The 22,236-nt window shown below is 38.6% G+C and overlaps 1 protein-coding gene across 4 annotated transcripts in view; it reads right to left on the bottom strand.

The window, feature by feature from the left end:
* Positions 1 to 1,093: 1,093 nt before the first annotated feature.
* Positions 1,094 to 22,236, bottom strand: part of LOC132139507 (WD repeat and FYVE domain-containing protein 3-like) — a 76,330-nt gene continuing 55,187 nt past the window's right edge. For 3 of the 4 annotated variants that reach the window (XM_059547910.1, XM_059547908.1, XM_059547911.1), the window contains 38 exons: positions 21,342 to 21,436; positions 20,770 to 20,890; positions 20,190 to 20,407; positions 19,876 to 20,072; positions 19,241 to 19,375; positions 18,764 to 18,943; positions 18,399 to 18,632; positions 18,148 to 18,247; positions 17,689 to 17,849; positions 16,512 to 16,741; positions 15,572 to 15,681; positions 15,240 to 15,422; positions 14,922 to 15,079; positions 14,742 to 14,819; positions 14,331 to 14,558; positions 12,765 to 12,933; positions 12,288 to 12,448; positions 11,814 to 11,962; positions 11,203 to 11,323; positions 11,006 to 11,091; positions 10,569 to 10,649; positions 10,415 to 10,469; positions 10,210 to 10,329; positions 9,972 to 10,089; positions 9,779 to 9,885; positions 8,908 to 9,061; positions 8,704 to 8,795; positions 8,356 to 8,568; positions 7,995 to 8,142; positions 7,601 to 7,755; positions 6,391 to 6,549; positions 6,043 to 6,222; positions 5,442 to 5,624; positions 5,253 to 5,343; positions 4,684 to 5,049; positions 3,870 to 3,981; positions 3,509 to 3,706; positions 1,094 to 3,398 (listed from right to left, as the gene is read on the bottom strand). In XM_059547910.1, coding sequence (XP_059403893.1) covers positions 3,278 to 3,398; positions 3,509 to 3,706; positions 3,870 to 3,981; positions 4,684 to 5,049; positions 5,253 to 5,343; positions 5,442 to 5,624; positions 6,043 to 6,222; positions 6,391 to 6,549; positions 7,601 to 7,755; positions 7,995 to 8,142; positions 8,356 to 8,568; positions 8,704 to 8,795; positions 8,908 to 9,061; positions 9,779 to 9,885; positions 9,972 to 10,089; positions 10,210 to 10,329; positions 10,415 to 10,469; positions 10,569 to 10,649; positions 11,006 to 11,091; positions 11,203 to 11,323; positions 11,814 to 11,962; positions 12,288 to 12,448; positions 12,765 to 12,933; positions 14,331 to 14,558; positions 14,742 to 14,819; positions 14,922 to 15,079; positions 15,240 to 15,422; positions 15,572 to 15,681; positions 16,512 to 16,741; positions 17,689 to 17,849; positions 18,148 to 18,247; positions 18,399 to 18,632; positions 18,764 to 18,943; positions 19,241 to 19,375; positions 19,876 to 20,072; positions 20,190 to 20,407; positions 20,770 to 20,890; positions 21,342 to 21,436 — 5,767 coding nt within the window. In that variant the 3' untranslated portion in view covers positions 1,094 to 3,277. The remainder of the gene's footprint in view (positions 3,399 to 3,508; positions 3,707 to 3,869; positions 3,982 to 4,683; positions 5,050 to 5,252; positions 5,344 to 5,441; positions 5,625 to 6,042; positions 6,223 to 6,390; positions 6,550 to 7,600; positions 7,756 to 7,994; positions 8,143 to 8,355; positions 8,569 to 8,703; positions 8,796 to 8,907; positions 9,062 to 9,778; positions 9,886 to 9,971; positions 10,090 to 10,209; positions 10,330 to 10,414; positions 10,470 to 10,568; positions 10,650 to 11,005; positions 11,092 to 11,202; positions 11,324 to 11,813; positions 11,963 to 12,287; positions 12,449 to 12,764; positions 12,934 to 14,330; positions 14,559 to 14,741; positions 14,820 to 14,921; positions 15,080 to 15,239; positions 15,423 to 15,571; positions 15,682 to 16,511; positions 16,742 to 17,688; positions 17,850 to 18,147; positions 18,248 to 18,398; positions 18,633 to 18,763; positions 18,944 to 19,240; positions 19,376 to 19,875; positions 20,073 to 20,189; positions 20,408 to 20,769; positions 20,891 to 21,341; positions 21,437 to 22,236) is intronic. The other variant, XM_059547909.1, reaches the window with a different exon arrangement.

The raw sequence follows: 22,236 nt of genomic DNA, 5'->3' as shown, positions 1-22,236 counted from the left end.
TCTACCTCCAATTAAAAAGATGGGTAGCACAAATTGATATTGAAAAATGCTACCTTTCAGATTGTGCTACCAGCATCTTATTCATGTCTCCATACCTACCCCTGCTCAAAACCTACGAGTCCATACCTACCCATACCCTAAATCTTCCCTTAAAACGATGCAAATATATTTTTGGTAGCACAATCTGATATGTTTTAGCCACAGTGCACCTTAACACCCACCACGCACAAGCTTATTGGTGGAGATGAGACAGAGTGATGAAGTCAATCATGTTATGGGGATTGATTAGGAGGCTATGATGGTCAGAGGCCAATTGGCAAATTTGAGCAGGATGCCGAGGTCACACCTCTACTCTTATCGAAAGACATCCTGGGATTCTTAATGACTTTTTTTTTTTTTTTTAAATGACTATGGACATCAATGGTTACAGTCAACTGTTTGGTTACCAACATTCTTCAAAATATGTTCTTTCGTGTTCAACAGACAAAAGGAATTCCTATAGATTTGGACCAAGTGAAGGGTGAGTAAAGGATTTTAGTGTGTATAAAGAATAATACAGATTGTGCCAGAAGATAATGACCCGGTTTCACAGACTAAACCAGGATCAGGCCGTAGTTCAGTTAGGAAATTTAAGTAATTTTTATTAAAATGCCTTAGAAAAAACATTACTGGTGAGCATCTTGAGACAAAACAAAGGCACTGATATATTTTAAGATCAGTCCGTTCTAGTTTCTTTCAGTAAAAAAAAAAAAAAAAATTACACTCAGATTTACACTTTAGTCTGGGACTAGGCTTAAGCCTTGTCTGTGAAACTGGGGGATAGTGTCTCCGGCCAATCATTTTACTTCGGGTTATTTATTTTAAGCACTAACTGGGATAAACTGTTTCTTGTTTACCGTCCAGTCACTAAAACTTTGCTATAGTTATAACATACAAGAAACAGAAATACTTTTATTACCTTGTGTATTCAGATAGAAAAATCATCATGCTTTATTATATTGCATATAATTACTATTGTAACCACGTTCCTAGATTATATATTTTTGCAGTATATTGCAATAAATAATGGAAAGAACTAATTTGAGGACACTGGTGGTGGTAAACAGCAAGTATTTAATTGAAATTAAATTAAAAAGTATAAGTACCGTATCTATTGCGTCATAACAGGTATAGGGGTTATTTATGGGGGAGGAGTTAATGTAATTGTTTTCAACACAAATATACAATGAGCATTCAGCTACCACAGTTTTGCACACTAGATACTGTAGTAATGCAGTCTATCACAAGACCACCAAACAGGGCCAATCCGAGTGCATTTCATCTGTTCTGGGATCAGTCCTCAACATCCATACATAAGACGCTCTATATATCCACCTAAAACTGTACACAAAACCTTCAGGGATGACTCATTAGATAATGCCATAAAAATGAGCCAAAGAAAGAGAAAACAAATAAAACATAATGCCAAAAGATGTACAATACACTGACACAGAAAGTCAGCTGTGTTAGACATGCAACCAGTAATAAAACATCCAAAGAAAAAAAAAAATCATAAAAAAGAAACACTTATAACTGCATAAATACTTTGTACAGTTTATCTCACTGTAAAGTAATGCACCCTTTCAAAATTTTAAAACACAACATAAAAATGCATCTGATAAAACCGTGACTACTCCATTTCTTTGTCTTGTCTACATGTCAAGGTGCAAAAAATCCTTTCAGATCGATATAGCCATTTGATCTTTGAGCTGCTTGTCGACAGCAAAATCCCAACAGCTTTATGATGTTATGATTGCACACTGAATTACAGTACATTAATATAGAATAATTCAACTATAATGAGTGCATATTAGGCTGTACAGAAATCATACAACGGTAAATAAAACAACTGCAATGGTAACAAATGTTTCTTTTCAAATCTTTTTAAAGTTGTGTCAGACCATTTAAAGAAAGAAAGAGAAATAAAGAAATGATCTCTATTAATCAAAGCAGCATTTTTAATAGGGTATTGCCCACAGTATCAAAAAAACAAAAACACAACTTTCTTTCATAGTTTTGTCTATAGGTAAAGAGAAACTAGGTTCCAGTCCATTAAAAGTGTTAAATCCCTTGTTCTTTAAACACAATAACATTCAGGTTAGTCTTTTGTGAAATGTGTGAAAACATCAGTAACTATTGCTTTCATAATCTACAGACATTTACACTGGTGCAACATCGCAAATGGTTAAAATTGTGAGGTTTTAAGAATAAGAATAATACATGTATGCTTATGCTTAGCATTTTAAAGCTAGTGTCAGAGAGTTACATTTAAGTTGTCTAATTCATATGAGCTATTAACAAAGAAATGACAGTCAGAGAAGTCCCACACTAATGCAACATTTACAGATTCAGATCATCCAATATAAACTGAACAGGAACTCTTGACCCTTCATAACACTTCACTTCCAAGTCTTTTTCAACTGACTAAAAACATTTCATAATAGAAATTTGGTGGAATCATTTAAAGGTTGAATGAATCCTGTCATTTAAAAAATATTTTATTAAATATTTTCTAAATTCAACATTTACATAATTTAATTGACCTACACGACTGTTAAAATATATGATAGTTGCTCCATATCAAGGCAGGATGGCAACCAAATTGAAAGTGAAAAAGTTGTCTGTGGCAACTGGCTGACACTGTGGGCAACACTTCAACAGAACTTATAAAATAAACATAAGAATCAAGCATTTGCATAACTAGACAAGCTAGTAATGTCAATCCACAAACATTTATCAACATTCATAATTCCCCAATATTATTCCCGCTGGGAGGCGGTGACTTGTGACATCGACTACACACACACACACACACACACACACATTGCATTTTTGTTCTCTTAAAGCCAGGAGTGATTTTTAACATACTGTAACACTATATTACAAGCAATGTGTTGTGTTTTGATCTCTTAATAATGACTTTTTGTTTCACTGTTTCTAGTTAAAAATGCCATTGTAAGTATTTACAATATAAACAAATGTCATCTCGTTTCATCAGGAAGCGTTTTATATGCATTGCTTTGTCTAAAATCGAAACGTAACGACGACTTTGTGGATGATGCCAATGAGATGACAAAAGATAATGTATGAGTGGAAAAGTAACTAACAATATTCTCTTTTTAATGGTCACACTTCCGCAATATATGAAATTATGATCATTAGTGATCCCATTTTGGTCTATGTCAGTGCCAATGAGATTTTGCACGGGGAGCAGTGAATGTGATGGGCATGTGCTGATCTAGTTGCTCGGGCTTTCCTCAGAGCCCCGCTCATGCTGCAGGTTGTAGTAACAGTTCTGACACACACGCACAGGAGAGGAGATTTTCAGCCGCTTGATCTCAGACTGGAAGCGACTACACCTGAGGGAACAAGCACCAAATTGTGAAAGACTTGCAAGAGATTATAAAGTTCTAAATTTCGAAAACACAAGAACCAATTTAAATTGCATTTATTTGCAAATGTGTCTTACTTCTGGCAGAAGACCTGGCCACAGTTTCTGCAGTGGTGGCGCCTTTCAGTGAGGGAGAAGCGCACAGTGCATCCAGAGCAGCTGTCCACCTGCTCGTCCTTCACCCAGTGGTCCGCGGTAGAGCGTCCGGGCTGATCACTGACAGACCAGCTGAACACACGGCCACGGCTGTCCCCCACCATGATCTTACTGTGGTCTCTGAGTACACAAGAACAGCTTATTATCAACCGTCTTGTTTAGAGACTATTTGTTTGATTTCCTCTGAGCAGACACTGGCATATTAAAGGTAAACCACTTAAGAAACCGAATAGAAAGCAGCTTCTCTTTTATCCTCACTCCGCCATGAACACAGAGCACCTACTTTGAAATGGCAAGTGAGGTGATTTCCGCAGGATGAGCGTTGTCCTTGCGGTCGAACGCTGTGTGCATGGTGAGTTTGCTCCGGAACACCAGCTGTCTCTCCCATCTGTAGCCTGTTTAAGAGACAAAGCAAAAACAGTAAGGAGCATGCCAGTTGCTCACATTAAAAACAATATCACAAGAATCCTCCAACACAAGAGAACAGCACAAATGCAAAACAAATGTAAAAGCCATACTTCTGAAATCTAGGAATTCAAAATACAGCACATTTTGACTTAATAAAATTCAATTCATTTAAGGATTTACTGCTCTTGCTTTGGTTTACATCATAACTTTTCACGTAAACTGTCATGCCGACAGTTATAATTTGTAATGGAAATATATTAGAATGAAATCAATTAAATAAATTGGTACATTTAATTGATCATTTAAATGATCAATTAAATTAGTAAATGTATGAAAATTAACAAAATGTTGTTTATTATTTAGCTAATCTAATAGCTTAATAATACTTGCATATCATCTTTATCAATGAATGTAATGAAATAGTTTTTTTATAGATTTATTTTGCCAGTTTTGCTTTTACTGAGAGGTGACCGAACAGAAATTGACAGGAAGCGAATTGGGAGAGAGAGGGAAACGGGAATGGGAAGGGTCCCTGGACCGGGAAATAAACTCAGGTTGCCCAAAGCACAACCGACAAACCGGGAAAAAATGTTTTCAAATAGAAAAATTTGACTAAATCAGCAAATCTACTAAAATAGAATTGGATTAAATGAAAATGAATTGCATGAATAAATAATAATGCACTGCACCTGGTTTGAGCTTGTTGTACGACCGAGCCTCCATGGTACTGGGCTGAAGAGGCTGTGGTACTGGCGCATGCGAGGGTGCTGAGTGCGGTTGTAAATGTGACTGCGAGGGAATTCCCGCTCTAATCTGGCCCTCTGAGTAGTTTACAAAAACAAAGCCTTCCTTCTCGTCAATACTGAGTGTGTCTGACCAGCGGCGGGAGTCATCAGAGCCACTGTCCACCGACCAGGAGGCTCCGGTTTGAGGTTTGGGTCTGTGGACGGTACTGCTGGGCTGGCTGTTTGAGGTCCGAGGTTTAGAGTCCTGACTGAGGTTGGCTTCCTCTCCTTCAGACTCACTGCTGTCATCCTCGGGAGCATCACGGCCCTCTGGAAGTACAAGACTTGAGGTTATTTCATCTGAAAAGATCATCTAAAACTCAGAAGAAATTGCTGTAATGCATTGTGCAGGCTAAAACGGTTTAATATCAAATTGATCAAAATATGATTTAGTTTATTTAATGCTTTCACATCATCTTTTCAATATAACGGCATGAAAGACATGAAAAGGGTGCAATGGCGGGATGTTTTACCGATCTCTCCACAGCAGTCTGGCACATCGGGGGGCTCTGCAGGCTCTGGAGCAGGGGTTTCTGGGACTTGGAGGAACTCAATTCTCCAGAACTACAAGATATAGCCATTTGTCAAGAACCGCTATCTATTGACACTTTAAAAGACACAAACAGAAAAGAAAGAAAGCAAATTAAGGAAAATACAATTACCCTGACAACACCGTCGGAGTGTCCCGTTACGATAACATTCTGTGTGTCCCACTCATTCATCTCGGAGATGCAGCAGCAGAGGATTTGTTGGCTGCGGCCGGTGAAAGTGTTGGCGCTGGCGATGGGGCTTCCATTGATGCTCCACACATGGATGTAAGTGCCAGCACAGGACACTATATCACCCTGCACAGACACAGAGTTATGAGTCTTTCCAATTCATAGAACACTTCGGTTTTATTCAGAGGCATCAATTTATTATGAAGGTTCATTAAATGCATGAAATTAAATCAGAAAGCTTTTTTTCCTCCCAAAGTAGTGATAGTCTCAATTTTTAATTAGAAATGTATTCCTTTTCAGGAATTTTTCAAAGGCAAGCACATTTTTTAACAGTAAAGTGTGCTAATGTTTCCTAAGAGCTTGATGACCAGATCCAATTAACTTCATACCAATTGAGTTGACAAATTCTGCATTAGCCAATAACAATAATAATAAAAATAGTAGTAATAATAAACTTTTTACAGTATATACACACATATATAATTTTTTATTGATTATTTATGTAGTATAAACAAATGTAATTTTGACATTATTTTGGGCTCACAGTGAGTTCATTGATGCAGAGTGCGGAGACAGGAGCCCGGTGTCCTCTCAGCTGGGTGACAAAAGACAGCTTATTCAGGTCCCAAATGATGCATGTACGGTCCCGAGAGCCGCTCACAATGATGTGGTAAGCTGATGACGCTGTGAGACATGTAACTGCATCTGTGTGGCCCAGAAGAGCCTGGAACCATGAAAATACATATGTTGATCAATGCATAAAACATTATAATGAAATAAATTGTAGTTATAAAGAACAAGTAGGTTTAGCAAAAAGTCTAAAGGAAAACTTAAATATATTTATCAGGTTTTAAAAGAGATAAAGTAACATTAAATCTAATATAAAACAAACCTGTTTGAGTGTGAGGGTCTTGGCTTTCTCTTTGGAAGTCCCGGTCTCCCACACACAGATAGCGGTGCTAAATCCACCAGTAATAACCAGTTTGGGATTGGGGCAGATAGCGCACAGGATCTGCCCCCACTCAGACAGGCACTCATATACTACAACCGCCTGTGAGACAAACACCACATGAACATCAGACATCTGATATGGAACACTAAATACAACAGATTAAACTTAGTTGACTTAATAAGATTTTAAACCATCCCCTCCCACAACAACAACTGGTGGGCACTACCACAAAAATCCTTTTAGAAGGTGGAAGTAAATAGGTGAGAATAAAACTGCAGAAACATTTCAAGGTTTCCACAAAATCGGTTTTAAAAATTGACAATAATAAGAAATGTTTATTGAGCACCAAATCAGCATATTAGAATGTGCGAGTCAGTCTGTTGTTCGTTATCTGGCTCGGCTCGGTGTTCATCTTCAGTTCTCTCTTCACAGCAGTTCAGTCAGTGTACTGTTTGAGTGCATGAATTACTCCAGGATATTGGTTTGTTTGAACTCAGAGGGAGTGTCAGCCACATTAAAAAAAGTTAACAGCTTAAGTCATTTGCGGATTAATGCTTATTGGAGACACGAACCATTTCAAACGATTCAGTTCGATTTGGTGAACTGGTTCAAAAAGATCCGGTTACATCGAATGATTCTTTCGTGAACCGGATATCACAAACTGCTTTGTTTTGAACTGTCTTACAACAGACACGGAAGAGAAGACAATGCTGAATAAAGTCGTATTGTTTTGTAATTTTTGGACCAAAATGCATTTTCGATGCTTGTCCAAATGAAGTTCTTAGCAATGCATATTATTAATCTTTTTAATTAAGTTTATATATTTAAGTTTTAAGTTTTATTATAAGTTTAGTAAGTTTTTATATATTTAAAGTAAAAAAATTACAAAATATCTTCATGGAACATGATCTTTACTTAATATCCTAATGATTTTTTGGCAAAAAAGAAAAATCTATAATTTTTGACCCATACAATGTTTTTTTGGCTATTGCTAAAAATAAACCCAATGACTTAAGACTGGTTTTGTGGTCCAGGGTCACCAATATGCAAAGTTTTGCTGATGCTCTTTTCCCAAATGCCTTTGAGGATCTGATTCACAGCAGATGCAGGAAACATGAGTTAACAGAAGAACTTGTATGTTGCGAATGACCTTGTCAGACTCATAGTTGGAGAGGCGGCAGCTGAGGTCTGCATAGCCCCAGGCGAAGGTTTTATTCCAGGCAGGAGGAACCAACACCTTGTTCTGCTCAACAGCCAGAATGCCCTTGTCAGTGCACACTATCTGACCCACTGGCTCCTTCAGCTCTGTAAAACACAGATGACACACACAGAGCTAGTTAAAATGCTCTCCACTGTATGCCCACAGCCGCTAACAAACTTTTACACAAATGATTCCTGAACAAACATGTTCTATCCAATAAACTGTTGATATTAAGTTGTTAGTATTTATGTATTTTAATACCAAATGTTTTTTTATATGATAGAAATAGTAGAAGCCAACCACAAAGGAATGCCACTGTAAACCTCCATCTAATCTGCATTACCTTTGACAGGGGTGAGAGAGGGCCGCAAGTTGTCCAGATGATGGAAGAAGATCTTGTCTAAGCTGGAGTTGAGTGTAACAGGTGCACCAGGTACCTCTCCGTTTGACTTACAGCGCACCCGCTTTGGAGGATGGGGCTTCTTGAACAGCTAAAAGAAAAGAAACAAAGAACTGGATACCGAGTAAAACACGCACTAGAGTGTACTGCATAGTGGTCCCAAAAGGGATTTGAACACCAAGGTAACACAATTTAATTACATTAAATACAAATAATGAGTTTAGTAGAAATATGAAGTCAGTTCTCCTCAAGTACGCACAGGTAATCACTGACACAGTTCATTTTCAATAATGAAATTGCAAACCTGTTTTGGGATCTGGCCAAAGTTGTTGATGAATCCAATGGTAGCTGTTTCTTTAAGTGGGTCATTAATGTTGTAGATGTCCACCTGGCCCTCATAGAAGAGATGGTGGAAGACATTGACTGCTTCCACCGCTGGAGGACCCTGCTGCTTGTAACCAAAGATCAGGTCGATCCATTCATGCAGATGGGCGCTGACATAGTCACACTCCAAAGCCTGGGGAACAAAAACACAGTATCTAAAGAACCAGCTTCTGAAAATGGCGTTATTCTCTGACATTTACGACAGTGAAACGATAACAAATAGAGCCTCTGGCTTCATCAGGGGATGATGTATTTTGATGCGAATTACCTCTCTGTGAAGCCTGATGAACTCTCTCGGGTCTCCTTTTGCCCATGGAGGCAGAATCACATCTCCAAGCTTGGTGCCATTCTGTTTACTCCCTTTAGAAAAGATTGATCAATTAACACAATATAAGAGAGAGAGAGAGAGAGAGAGAGAGAGAGAGACTGTATTTAGGGCACAGATGAGGCTAGCTGTCAAGCTTTTCCTTACCAAGATCAAAGTTGTTGGAATTAAGTAGGAACTCAGGAAGGTAGAAGAATTCAGGAATGAGTTCCTTTACATCAGCCATGTTGTGTTTGGCAGCAGAGAACCAACCCTCTCGTACACTGTGAAACATTCGGTCGGCTAGATCAAAATGTCCTCCCTGTAAACACAGATGAAACTCACATGTAACCAACCACTTCAATCTTTCTTGAAACTAGATTAGCTGTTCACACTAGGGACGATAACAACAATTCTAAAGTTCTAATAATTGTTCTAATTAAATGAGAATTGAGAGGTCCACACCTCATGTATAAAGGCACAGAGAAAGTAAAAAAAGAAAGTAAGATGATAAACAACACGGACAGCCCATCAGGATTCATGACTTTACAGACCTCCAGTATTTAAAGCAGCAGGCATTTATAATAACCTGAACATTATTGTTGGGGACACTAATGTAGTTAAAGGAATGTCTTTTTTTTTTTTTGGGTGTGAATGGGCCTTCACTGTCTGTCAATAACAACTTCCTGTCAGGAACAAAGGAATATCTTCATTAATGCTTGGAAACAATGTAAATATCTATCTGTGCGAGTACGGAGGATGCTTTGCTTATTTTGGAGACAGCTGGTCTCCAGTCTGTTCTTCCACTTCTGTTTGTTTTTGGTTTTGACTGTGAAGGATTTATTTAGTAACATTTTCACCGGCATAACAATGGGTGTTAAAGAATAAAAGAACAATGATAAGACTGCGCAGTTCAAGACTGTCCAATCTAGCCACATGAAAGTTTGTCCAGGTTCAAAGAAAAATTTAAATAACTGAAACAAACAGTAAATAGATGAAAACAACAAATGATGAACAGACCAAGCCATGTGGGACTTACCTGAAGCCTGAGAAAGATCTGTGTGAACGGCTCCATTCTGACCAGATATGAGGCCACGATCATCGCAGAGGAATAATGAGTGCCGTAATGATACGCTGGAGTCTCGCCTGTGAAGAAACGAACAAAACATGTTTCAAAAGTTGGAGCTTAACAAGCACAACTAACAGATGATCAGCAGGGGCCTCGGACACACCATTAGGATCCTCCCAGTCTTTGAATCTTTTCTTGTATTGGATCAGTCTGTCATCTGTCTGAGCTCCCATGGGTTTGGATAAGTTTCGGAATGTCTTTGGATTATTTAGGTCCAGTTCCTGTGGAATGATTCAAGATATTGAACTGGGAAAACTCATACAAATCCCCCAAACAGAATGTAAATATGTGGACATCTGCTGTGCTGTAGTCACAAGGATTAATCAGAGACAGGTTTGTACCTCAGAGTCAAAGTCTGCCAGGATCCATGGGAAGACAGGATACTGCATCAGGTCATTATATGACCTGCCAGCCAGTGTGTTGAGATGCATCAGATACTGGAAATTACTGATTTCTCCTCTCTACAAATAAAGAGTCTTTCCTAAGCAACACTGAACAACAGAACAAAACAAACAAGACAAAAACTTTAATGTGAAGATACCGCACCTCCCATCTTTGGGTCACTGACTTCTCGCCGACCAGCGTACTGAGAAGACCAGACCTGTTTACCAAGAAACACGCATATGAAACTTTATTTTAATACATCTGGTAAATAAACTCTAAATGCACTTCATGATCTTGTAATATGAGGGTAGCGTACCCTTGTTCCACACTGGTGTTGGGACGTTGCCCAGAGACAGATTCGGAGCTGTCGGCTAGTGAGGGAACAACTGCCAGAAACCTAGAAGACAAGTTTTGGCTTTATGCAACCTAGTATTTTTCTGAGGTTCTTCTACACTTAACTCGTTATAAAAAAGATAACGGAGGGAGAACAGGCAAGACTATTGAAAGTTTTGCTGAAATACACTTACATTTGCAAAGTTTGTGGTCAGTATGACTGATTGATTAATTGATTGATTTAATATGTAGTTTGAATATTACACTAACATAAGGTTGATTTTAGGCTTAACCTGGAGTTGGTTATGAAACTAGCTAAGTAAATAAATAAATAAACTAGCATGACAATATCATGTATTGGCGATCTCACAGGCTGATGATAGGATGATACACACTAAGAAGCATCAGCGTTTACCATACCTTTGATACACTTTGTTCCGGACACCTTTTTGGAAAGCCAACAGATAGTTTCTTCCATCTCCGGAAAACACTTCCACTGCCATGGGCTGTGAGGATGAAAGCAAAGCATAACTTCATTATCAGCATTAACATGAAAGCTGCCCAGTGTGTTATCAGGGTTCAAGCTAAGAATCAAGCCAAACGGTTTGTTTGCACACCTGAAGCAGATAGCGACGTTTGTGCACTTCTCTGATGTCTTCGTAAGCAAAGATGCTGCAGGTTCGTTTCAGCTGACTCTTGCTCTGCCGGGCCCCTCGAGGGATGATAGTCTCATGCATACTGCAAATGTCACAAAAACAAGCAGCATATAAATGCAGTGCAACGACTAAAGCAGTGGTTCTCAACCTGGGGGGCCTTAAAAAAAGTTCCAGAGAATTACTTAATATATTAATGATACTTCATATATTAAAACAATCTAAAATAACCATGAATAAAATCACACAATGAACTGTAGCTTTATATAAAATATCAATGCTCCCAGATCCTTTTATTTAAAGAAAAGTTAGAACACAAACAGCTTTGTCATAATTATAAATAGAAAGAACAGAAAGAACAATAGAATGACATAATTAAAACAAACGATAAAATGAAGGACAACAATATAGATAGATCAAACAAAGAAATTATGGAAGACAGAACAATATAATAATAGAACATATGACAGGTGGAGAACCACAGATTGACAGATACCAGATGATCTGTGTGAGTGAATGACATGTGAGACATTGTCCTTTTTTACAGGGCAGAATACAAAACAATGAATTCTTACCTTGCAGGGAGCGTCTCAATGTCTCTGATCTCTCTGGTGACTGTCATAGTGAAACCATCGATCACATAGAAATGTTCTTTCCCAAATAAGAGCAGCCCTTCACTGGTGTCCAGACCCTGAACCCGAGCACAGCGGTACATGTGCTGGATCTAGAACACACACGGCAAACACATTCATATCAATCAGTCCAAATTCAAAAAGTCAAATAAACCTAATCATCCAACCAGACTGATAGTACTAACTATTTCCCTCATACTGCTGGAGGATAATGTGAGCAGAAAATGATTGACTGTTGTCAGAATAGTAGTGATCAATACAAAGCTTCAAATTGGAAAGCTTCTACCCAAAAGACCCACATATTTAAAGCCAAATTGTTGTCATAACAACAGTAACTGGCGGCAAAATGTGCAGTTATTGAACAGTGTGCACGAGGATGTTGTGGAGGCAGATGTACAGCTGTACAGTGCTACAGACCTTCTCCCCCTCCTCCAGCAGGCGGAGCAGTGTGGTGTTGTCGGTTTTCTGCTCCTCGTCCAGAGCTCCTGACTCCAGCATCTCCTGCAGCTGGTCTTGGCTGTCCTCATCGGCTCCATCCGCTGTAGAGCGGGACCGCTTTAACGGAGCCTTAACCAAACCTAAAACAAAACACAGCACACAGAGCCAATCACTCTCAACACACTCATTATATTACACGCTCAGTAGCTTCACTAGACAGACAACCAGATCATTCAGAAGCCAGTATCTTCCATTTTGGTGATATAATATCTAGTTACATGCAGTTTTCTTTTGAAATAGAAAAAATAACAATAGTATTTGTTTTCTGTCTGCTACATTGGTGAGAAAAATTTAACTGTAAAATTTTTTTAAAAGTGTAACTGTAAAGCTCACTGTACAAAGTATACTTCCGTAGTAGTTTCACTGTAATAAAGAGCACTGTCATGTTAAAGTGACCTTTGACCCTTGCGATGGTGTCCTCTCCATGTTCAGGCTCCTGCTGTGTGGTTTCTCCCTCTGTGTTCTGCTCTATGGAGTGCTGGTACATCCCCGGGTTCCCTGATAGCAGCCGCATGTAATACTCCTTACTGTCATAGCTTATCGCTCGTCTGTAGCGCACTGGTTTCTGAAAGGATCGAAATGTATCACAAACAGTTTCATTTTGTTCTTATTAACTCTTCTTTTGGGTTTATATCAATCATGATGAAAACCTTTATAATAAAAAATACAATCTCGGGAGTGATCCAGTCATAGGCATGTAAGACACGTGTCCATCACTCCTTAAGAAAATCCCATGCTGACAGCTCACATAAAGTACATAATTCATATATGAACACTATTTATATTTATCCACAAAGCAGGTTTTCAAGATCACACATAAATTCAGTCATGTGTCCTCACATTTTAACTGGAACTGTATGCAAATTCAAAATATTGTTTTTGGAGAGAAAAGCAATCTACATGGTCATGCCGTTTATAAAATTCCTGTTCAAATATCTACATACCAATCTAAGAAACTGTAATTAAAGGTGAAAAGTATGGTTTCTGGACAACCAGCAGCAGAAAAAATAACTATTTTTTGTTTTTGAGTGACCCAACTCGGCCAGATGTTATGAAACTGGCTCAACTAATGGAGAGAGTTCAGGGTTGGGCTTCAGTATCTGTTTGCTAAACAATGGAAGATGTGTGAAGTCTCTGAAACAGTCTTTATTTTGCAGTTCTGTTTGGTGTCAGTAGTGGTGCAGAATTTACTTAATTCAGCTCTTACATTACAACATGAATACCAATTATTATTGTGTTATAACAGTAACATGCAACATTCTTTGAAAATTCCTTCGCTTCACATACTATAATGTGGATTATAAGGGATTAGCAAACAATAAACCTGTTTTCTGGAGGTTTCTCTGTATGGAATATTTAGGAATGACAGCAGAGAATAAATATCCAAACAACGATTTATGCGTTGACCTCAATCGACATACACCTTTATCATGTGAAAGACAAATGCAGTAGGTCTGGGACATTTTATTTTACAGTTAAGCTTTCATTAATGCAGCTGTTTGAGAGGGTACAGCAAGGCTGTATGTTAGGAATACTTCAGATTGTACCTGGACTGGTATGTTAACCCTTGCACCCATTAATAGCTACTGAGATTGATTCTGAAAAGGGAAAAATGGGCAATAAGGCAAGAGGAGCATATGAAAGGTTTTGTTCGCATTTAAGGCTTCTTTTGTGCAGTGATTACCATCATATGGCTAATGCTGGCCATTTTAAGTTTGAGAGTTCACAAAAGAGCCATTCATAGCAGATTATCAACCATTAATGCTATACACATGCTGACTTTCAATGACACTATAGGCACATTCAATAGACTTGTTTCAGTTAATTGGGGAAAATAAGTATAAAGCCAATTATATAAGGTTATTTTCTATTTCTGGCAGCCAGAATTAACTAACATTCAATATATACAACATGTACCTCCTTAAAACTGAAGAAAGAAAGGGTAGAAGGAGCTGCACTAACCTGAGTGCTTGAGTTGGGCTCAGGATCAGGCACGTAGGGATAATGAATGTAAAACATGTCATTCCGCACCATCTTCTTCCTCATTCTACAGGGTCCCTCAGTCATGTCCAACTGAAACTTGTCCAGGTGGGAGCCAATAGGAGGCCCCCAGAGGCCCCGTTCCCGAAGCAGCTCATATTCAATCCCTACCCACTCATCTATCACATACTTCAGTGCATTCTGCTGCCTCTGTGAGAAAACAAACGCATATTTGGATCCAAAAATACTTTTTTTGTAGAAGTCATACCACTACAATCAGCACTGGGAAAACATTTATTTAGAGACCCCTCCATTTAAAAAAAATTCTCTAATTATTATTGTTCTGTAAGATCTCTGAAAGACTTTTGTATATGTTTGAAATTAAAAGGTTACCTCTTGATGCTCCTTGTACTGCATTGCTACCAAGTCTCGGACCACAGCAATGTGCGTGAACATCCACTGAAAGGTTTCCTGTGGACAGTCAAAACAATGTGAGCGTGAACTACCTGTGCAAGTCCATGAGGTTAGCTGTGAATTCATTTCCACGTCTGTGTTAGTTATTTTGTCAGTTACCTGTGCAGAAAGATTGTTCTTGTTCATTCCACTTTCCTTTTTGCTGCGACGGGAGCCAGTTAGTTTGGACAGACCAAAGCCACTGCTGACTCGAGACAGTTTGGACTGATTCGCTGGGGCAATGGTCTCGCCCCTGCTGATGCATTTCTTCTCATGGACTAGAAGGAAAACAGAGAAGGATTAACAGTGAGAGAAACAAGAGTATGGGGAAAAAAACTGAAAAAACCTTTAACAAGAAAAAAATAAGCAGAGTGACAAAGACAGACAGACACAGGAAAGAGTGTGAAAGCTACAAGCTTGACTGGATGTTTTCCTCACCCAGGTGGTTCTGCCAGCTTTTAGCAGCAGGTTCCTCTAGAGCAGGTCGAGCAGTGGCAATGTCCACATGTCCTCTGTCATTGACAGGTAGAGACACTTTAAAAATGTCCTCCAGCATTTGCCGCTTACTGTGCATGAGTTCCGTCCACACGCGATTCACCGCCTTGAGCAGCAATTGACGACCTGACATAGACACCAAACAAAAAGGAAACTTTGATATCAATAATGGTTTTTTGGAAGGTTTGTGAAATGCTTGAAGAATTAAAACTCTATGCTTTAATCCACCACACATTTTGTTTGCAAAAATGTCATCAAAAAGGAAAAAAAACAACCTTCACTAACATCCTGGCTCTGGACACTGTCCGACTCGTTCTCAGAAGGAACCGCAACATGCCAGGTGGTCATTCTGGCCTCTGCTTCCAAACCAAAGCCCTCCACACTACTGCAAGAGAACACGACAGCACACGATTCTTATACATTTGAAGACACCAAGGCCTTTAGGCCAGCGCTTTATCATGTGAACATTCCCCAGTCAGCCAATAATCTAAGATTGAATGCTAAAACATAGATAGCAAAGTGAAGTGACATTCAGCCAAGTATGGTGACCCATACTCAGAATTTGTGCTCTGCATTTAACCCATCCGAAGTGCACACACACAGAGCAGTGAACACACACACTGTGAGCACACATCCGGAGCAGTGGGCAGCCATTTATGCTGCGGCGCCCGGGGAGCAGTTGGGGGTTCAGTGCCTTGCTCAAGGGCACCTAAGTCGTGGTATTGAAGGTGGAGAGAGAACTGTACATGCACTCCCCCCACCCACAATTCCTGCCGGCCCGGGACTCGAACTCACAACCTTTCGATTGGGAGTCCGACTCTCTAACCATTAGGCCACGACTTCCCCAAGAATAATGAACTATCATTTCAGCACATCAGATGCTCCAAATTAAAACAGTTGAAGTTACTGATCTTCCTGCATCAGCAGAGCACACACTACACACTAATATAATTCAGCTCACTGTCTTTGAGCTGCTCTATTTTCTCGGTCTCTCTAAAGCCAGACTTCTGAGTCAGCCTGGATACAGAGCCATGACAATGTAAACCTCATCCTCAAGTCTCTCACAGTGACTCACAACACCAGAGGTGCACAATCTCAGACAATCCTGAGACTGTGAACAGGAATTATTCATTTTTCACTGCTCATACATAATTCCATAAACCCACCCCCCTCTAAGTGCCTGAAAACACTGCATGGCCTCTGTGTCTCTCTCACCTCCCCGTGTGCAGGTTGATCAAGCAGTGGGCCAGACAAGCCACAAACTCCTGGTCATGGTTGCCGGGTCCCAGCACGAGGTTTCGGTTTACTGTCAGCACACGCAGTGAATCCAGCAGGGTGACCTGTTGCGGGACTGTTTTGTGTGATCGTGAGAGTTGGTAGAGGATTGTTCGGTTCAGACAATGGTAGATTGAGTCCAGAGATAAACCCTGTGATCGCCGTTTGGACTATTAAAGGAGCAAAAAAAAAAAAAAAAAGGAGATTTGTTGAGAAACCACCAGTCACGTAAGTCACATATTTATGTTAAATAAATCTTGCACATAAGGAATGTAAAAGAAATAATGAAAGGGAGAGAGAGAGAAAGAATTGTACAACTAACAGAAAGTTGTAATATAACAACAGGATAATATTATGTTTAATAATGTTATCACTTGTGGTCTTTTTTATGTTTGGTAGCTAATACATTTTTGCAATATTTAATGATATAATTTATCATTAAATATAATTTGTTTCGTTCTCATCTTAAAAAGATAACTGTGGTTGCTGTGATTGCTTATTATCATTGCTTTTAATTGCATTTTATTTTTTAACATTCTGTTTGCTTACATTTCCACTACTATTTTTTTATGTTCTTGAAAGAAGTCTATTATGCTTACCAAGGGTGCATTTATTTAATTATTAGCAAAAACAGTTAAACTACAATTTAAAATAATAGATTTTTGTCATTTAAATGTAATTTATTCTTGTGATGGTATGTTGAACAGTTGCGCTGCTTTTTGTGGAAACTATAAAACAGTTTTTAGAGTTCTTTAATAAACTGAAATACTTAATTCATTTGAAATAGATATAATATGTAATATGTACTTTAAATGAATTTAATGAATGGAAATGGATTTAACGGTAGCATAAATTTAAGACATCCACTAAAAGTACTCATTTTAGACAACATATGGCCAAAAGATTATATAAAATACTTGAAAAAAAGTCCACACACTCCACCAAAAATAATAAGCGAGATGAAAGTTTACTGAGAAGAACAAGGCAAACGTTTCAGGCACATACTGACCATTTTCAATGCCAAGCAAACAAATAATATTATAGCAAGACCATTTCCTTAGTCTTTAGGGACACTATGACATTGTGTACAGCTGGGGGTTAAGTGGATTGAGCTCACCTGGGTGATCAGCTGAACTATGAAATCCACCACTAGCTTGGACTCTTTATTGAACATGCCCTGCCACAGCTTATCCACCACACGCTGGGTGAAGTAGAAAACATTGTTGACCAGGATCTGGTAACTTCCTCCTGTCGTTATTGGCAATGATGCCTCCTCACCTGTTGGAGGACAGAGCCACACACATGAAAGATTGGAATATTATGTTGGATGAACAATGAACTTTAAGGGACATCAGAGAACTTCATATCAAAAACGCTGAGAACCGCTAAAATCTGGTCAGTCAAGACATGCCATGACAGTTTTTACATATATTGCGACTGATCTACATTGAAATAAAAAACCACACAATTTGGAACTAAATAAGGGGGAAGTAAATGACAGCATTTTCCCTTTTGGCTAAAGCACTGTACCAAAACATTTCCCAGAACTAAACCTGATGATTGGGATGGAACTAACCCAACAGAACATCTGCTGCCAGAAGCTGCTCCATCACACTGTCCAGGATGTAGGACTGAAACTCCTTCTGCTGGGTTCTGGTGGAGCGCTCTGGTGAGGCCTGAAGACACAGAGCAAAGTTAGTGTTTCTGCCCAACAGATGGACCCTCCCACAATATCTTCTAATAAGGATCATAAAAAAGCTAGAATGACACACATTAAAGAGATTCTGCTTCACGTAACATCACTGTATATATCTAAAATGATCTCACCTCTAGCAAAAGATCAATGATGGGGGTCTGTTTGCTGGCAGGTGTCATGCACAGGTTGTCCATGATGAGGACCCTCATGAAGTCAAAGACGTACTTCTTGGCAGGGTGGTTGGTCAGGTAGGTTTTACTGCCTACATTACAGTATTCTGACTGGCTGCGGTTCATGCCTGTATCTGTCACAAAGGCTTTGAACTCTTCTGTGGGAGAGCTTGCTTCATCATCTAAATCACTCACCTGAGGAAAACAAGGCATTTTTCATCTTCACAACCAGCTGCGACTTGAACATCAAAAGGACCAATTCCATCAAAAGGCCTGAGCACACAAAAGCCAGTTCCAATAACAAACAAAGAGAAACAATAGCATACCATCTCAGAGTAGGGCCGTATATTGAAGGGGAAAACTGTAGCAGCAAGTGTACACAGGAAGTCCGGGCTGTGCCACATGGGTGCCAGATCTGGGATATTGTGATAGAGGTAACGGAAAAACTGCATGAGAGTGATGGGATATTCTCTCAGCCAAGAACCCTCCTCCTCTGATTGCCAAGGCTGCAGGTTAGATAAAGAGAAATATCAAAAGCTATGTCAGCTTCTGCTGTGAGCTCATTTAAAGAGAATAGCCTGCAGTCTCTGCAGTTAAAACAATTAATCTTTACATAATACCATTTTAATCTTTTATTTTTCTTTTCAACACCAGTTTGTCACTAATTTGCCATTTCATTCAGAATTCTTCATCGGGTGATAATATAAAAGCTTTGATAAACTACCGAATGACAACAATCATCCCAATGCCAGCAGATGCTCCTGGGACACACATCTCTGAGGCATGGTGGCTAGGAGACTCACCAGGTTGAGCATGCTGCGCAGCATGGCCAGGAGCAGGAACGCTGCTTCAGTGCACATGTTGTGGATGGAGCCCACCACTGTAGCACTGGACGCTGGGACGCCAAATATAAACGTCCAGATAGAGTCCAGGTCAAACTGTGTGAGGAGATGGGTACAGCTCAATAATAACACATTACTTCATATTATTAAATGTATATTATACAAATTATCAAACTGTTATTATGAAATCTAATTAAATCATAATATTAACAAAATATTCAACTATAATTGTGTGGTTTAAAAAGTAAAATAATGGCTTGAAATGGTTTAAAAAGTAAAAGAGTGACAAGGGCAGATGGTAAATATTTATATAAAGCATGCATGAATAAATGAATGATACAGCAAATAATTTTTTTTTTAGTTAACATGAAGCATGTGACCTTAAAAATAGTCGAAAACAAAAGTTCTGAGATCACATTGAAAATTTAGGATTTCAAATCCTATTTAAATTTGTAATCCAAAGAAAGAAACAAAAATATGAAGTATGTTGATGTAAGTGATGTCTCAGAGATGTGGAAAATAATATGGATCGTGAGATCACAAACAATGAAGGCATTCAAGTTTGATTAGTAAGAAAAAAAAGTTTGAATACTGACATGTACCTGCAGGCTGTCAGGCAGCTCTGTGATTGGTTGCTGGAGGAAAAGGGCCATGAGCATGAAGTAGATCTCTGGAACGTTGGTGTGTTTGGGCAGTAGAGTTTGCAACACAGGGAATCCTGGGAAATGGCAGGCATCTCGGTTGATTTCACGCACCGTTGACCTGCCCCCTGCGCTGCGGCCCACGTTAAAACCTGAAAGGAGGTAGAAATCATTTTACAATACTAAATTTTACAATACTAGTTATTATTATTATTATTATCATATTGTTATATTGTATAATTATAGTTCATTTTTAACTGCATGCTCACCCAGAACAGTGCCAATCTTATTAGTGAGCACAGAGTCGGTGTGGTCCAGCCAGCCTCCTCCCGACAGGCCCTCTTTAAACTTGCTCAGGATGGATTGGTTACTCAGCAACACCACCAAGATCAAGAGAGCAGCCGTCACTGTGCTGGAGTGAATGTGTTCTTCCATAAACATCAGCAACCAATCAAAACCACAGGTGCGCACAAGCTCTTCACAAGCCCTGCGGGAATAAACACAGAAAGAAAACATTTGTGGTTGGGTGATTGATATTAAAGTAAATCTGACTAATTCGGTTGATAATTTTTTTTTATTATGAATCTTAATTTAAAGACAAATACATGGAGCAATTTTACATTATTCATATACACAAAAACAAAAATAAAAAAATACTGAGTGCACTGATACCAGATAAAAGCACTTGTGCTGCACATATCCAAAGTGTCTAGTTCAATGTGTATCCAATCCCAGATAACAGCCCTAAACCAGCAAGCTTAGGTTACAATGTTACAGATGCTGTTAAATGCTGCGCAGCTCTCTGAAGTCTAATAATCCGCCCTTGATTTAATAAGGAGCATCACTCACTGTACATTAACAATGTTCTTCTCCTTGCAGCTGAAGAGCTGTTTGAGCAGGATGTCCAGCAGTTTGTTCCGCAGAAGAATTAAGTTGGACGACAAGAGGCCTCCAAACTCATCATCAGCTCCTGAAAACACCCGAGAAGAAGAGTAAGACCACTGAAAGAAGAAATTATACTGCTAACCTTTTTGACTAATTTTTTATTCATTTTTAAGCATAATTAAGCCTAGATGGAATCTGCAGATTTTTCAGTGCTGATTTAAGTGGCAATCTACAGAAATTATTTACATAAAGCTTAGTCTGCACTCTTATTGATAGCTGAAACCACCAAATTAGGTAAAATATTTCAGAAATGCACAAGGGGTGTTGGATTTTTATTAATCACATAGCGTTTCAGTTCAGCAGAAATTCTGTGTTACCTTCTACAGAATTTTGCAGGTGGGGATTTCTTTTGGGGCTGCTTAAAGCTGACAATGCTTTGATTCCCATGGATCTTGATTTTGTTAATGTGTTGTCATGTTACAACAATATGGTGTTAAAACGCTTCTTAAATTCTCAAGCTTAAAAACATGATTTACCTCTGTCGATCTTCTCCTCATTGGTGTTCTCCATAATGACAAACTTCTCACAGACTGCAAATGTTGGCAATGTAGAAGAGATGAACTGCCCAAACCTTAAAAAAAAAACAAAAAAAAAACACAGAATTATAAATGATTATTTTGTGATGTGCCGTTATTTGGTAAGGTGATATATCAAGGTAATGAATATGCACAATATTGTTATCATGGGCACTTCTAAATACAGTGAATAATTATATATTACAGATTATACAGAATTTGGAATGCATTTTAAGAATACTTTTCCCATCAACTGGTCAAAATGCACAACACCGCTGTATGCTGCTTGAAAGAGTCTGCACTCTGATGTAAACAAGCATGCATGAAAAGCACATGGGGAGCTGAATGAAAGCACATTCACTCTCTGAAAGCAGATGGCGCTAAACTTCAGAAAATGCAGCCTTTACTCTGGAAACAACATAAATAAAGCAGCTGTGCTACTTTTTAAAACGTATTTAAATAGCCATTCAGATTTGTGGATTTGCTATGATGTTCATCACAGCACCAAATACTTAAATATTTAGACTTAAAGGGCTATTTATTTTCAATCTGGACTATACCATGCCCTAGATGTTGTTCAAAAATTTTTTGATCCTTTATTGTTCGTTCACAATTTACATTAGGGCTTCATTAGTTAACATTAGTTAATTCATTAGTTAACATAAACTGCCAATGAAAAATTCTTCTGAACATTCATTAATCTTAGGTATTCCAATATTTAATACATTGTTAAAATCAAAAGTTGCAACTGCATTATTTAATGAGTTAACATGAACGAAGACTTGTATTTTTTTAACAAAGATTAATAACTCCTGTATCAAATGTAGCTATTGCTCATTGTGAATGTTAATGCATT

The sequence above is a fragment of the Carassius carassius genome, chromosome 4 (assembly GCF_963082965.1).
Source record: "Carassius carassius chromosome 4, fCarCar2.1, whole genome shotgun sequence".
Classification (NCBI taxonomy): domain Eukaryota; kingdom Metazoa; phylum Chordata; class Actinopteri; order Cypriniformes; family Cyprinidae; genus Carassius; species Carassius carassius.
Note: the sequence above shows the minus strand (reverse complement) of the source record. Positions and strands in the feature narration are given on the sequence as shown.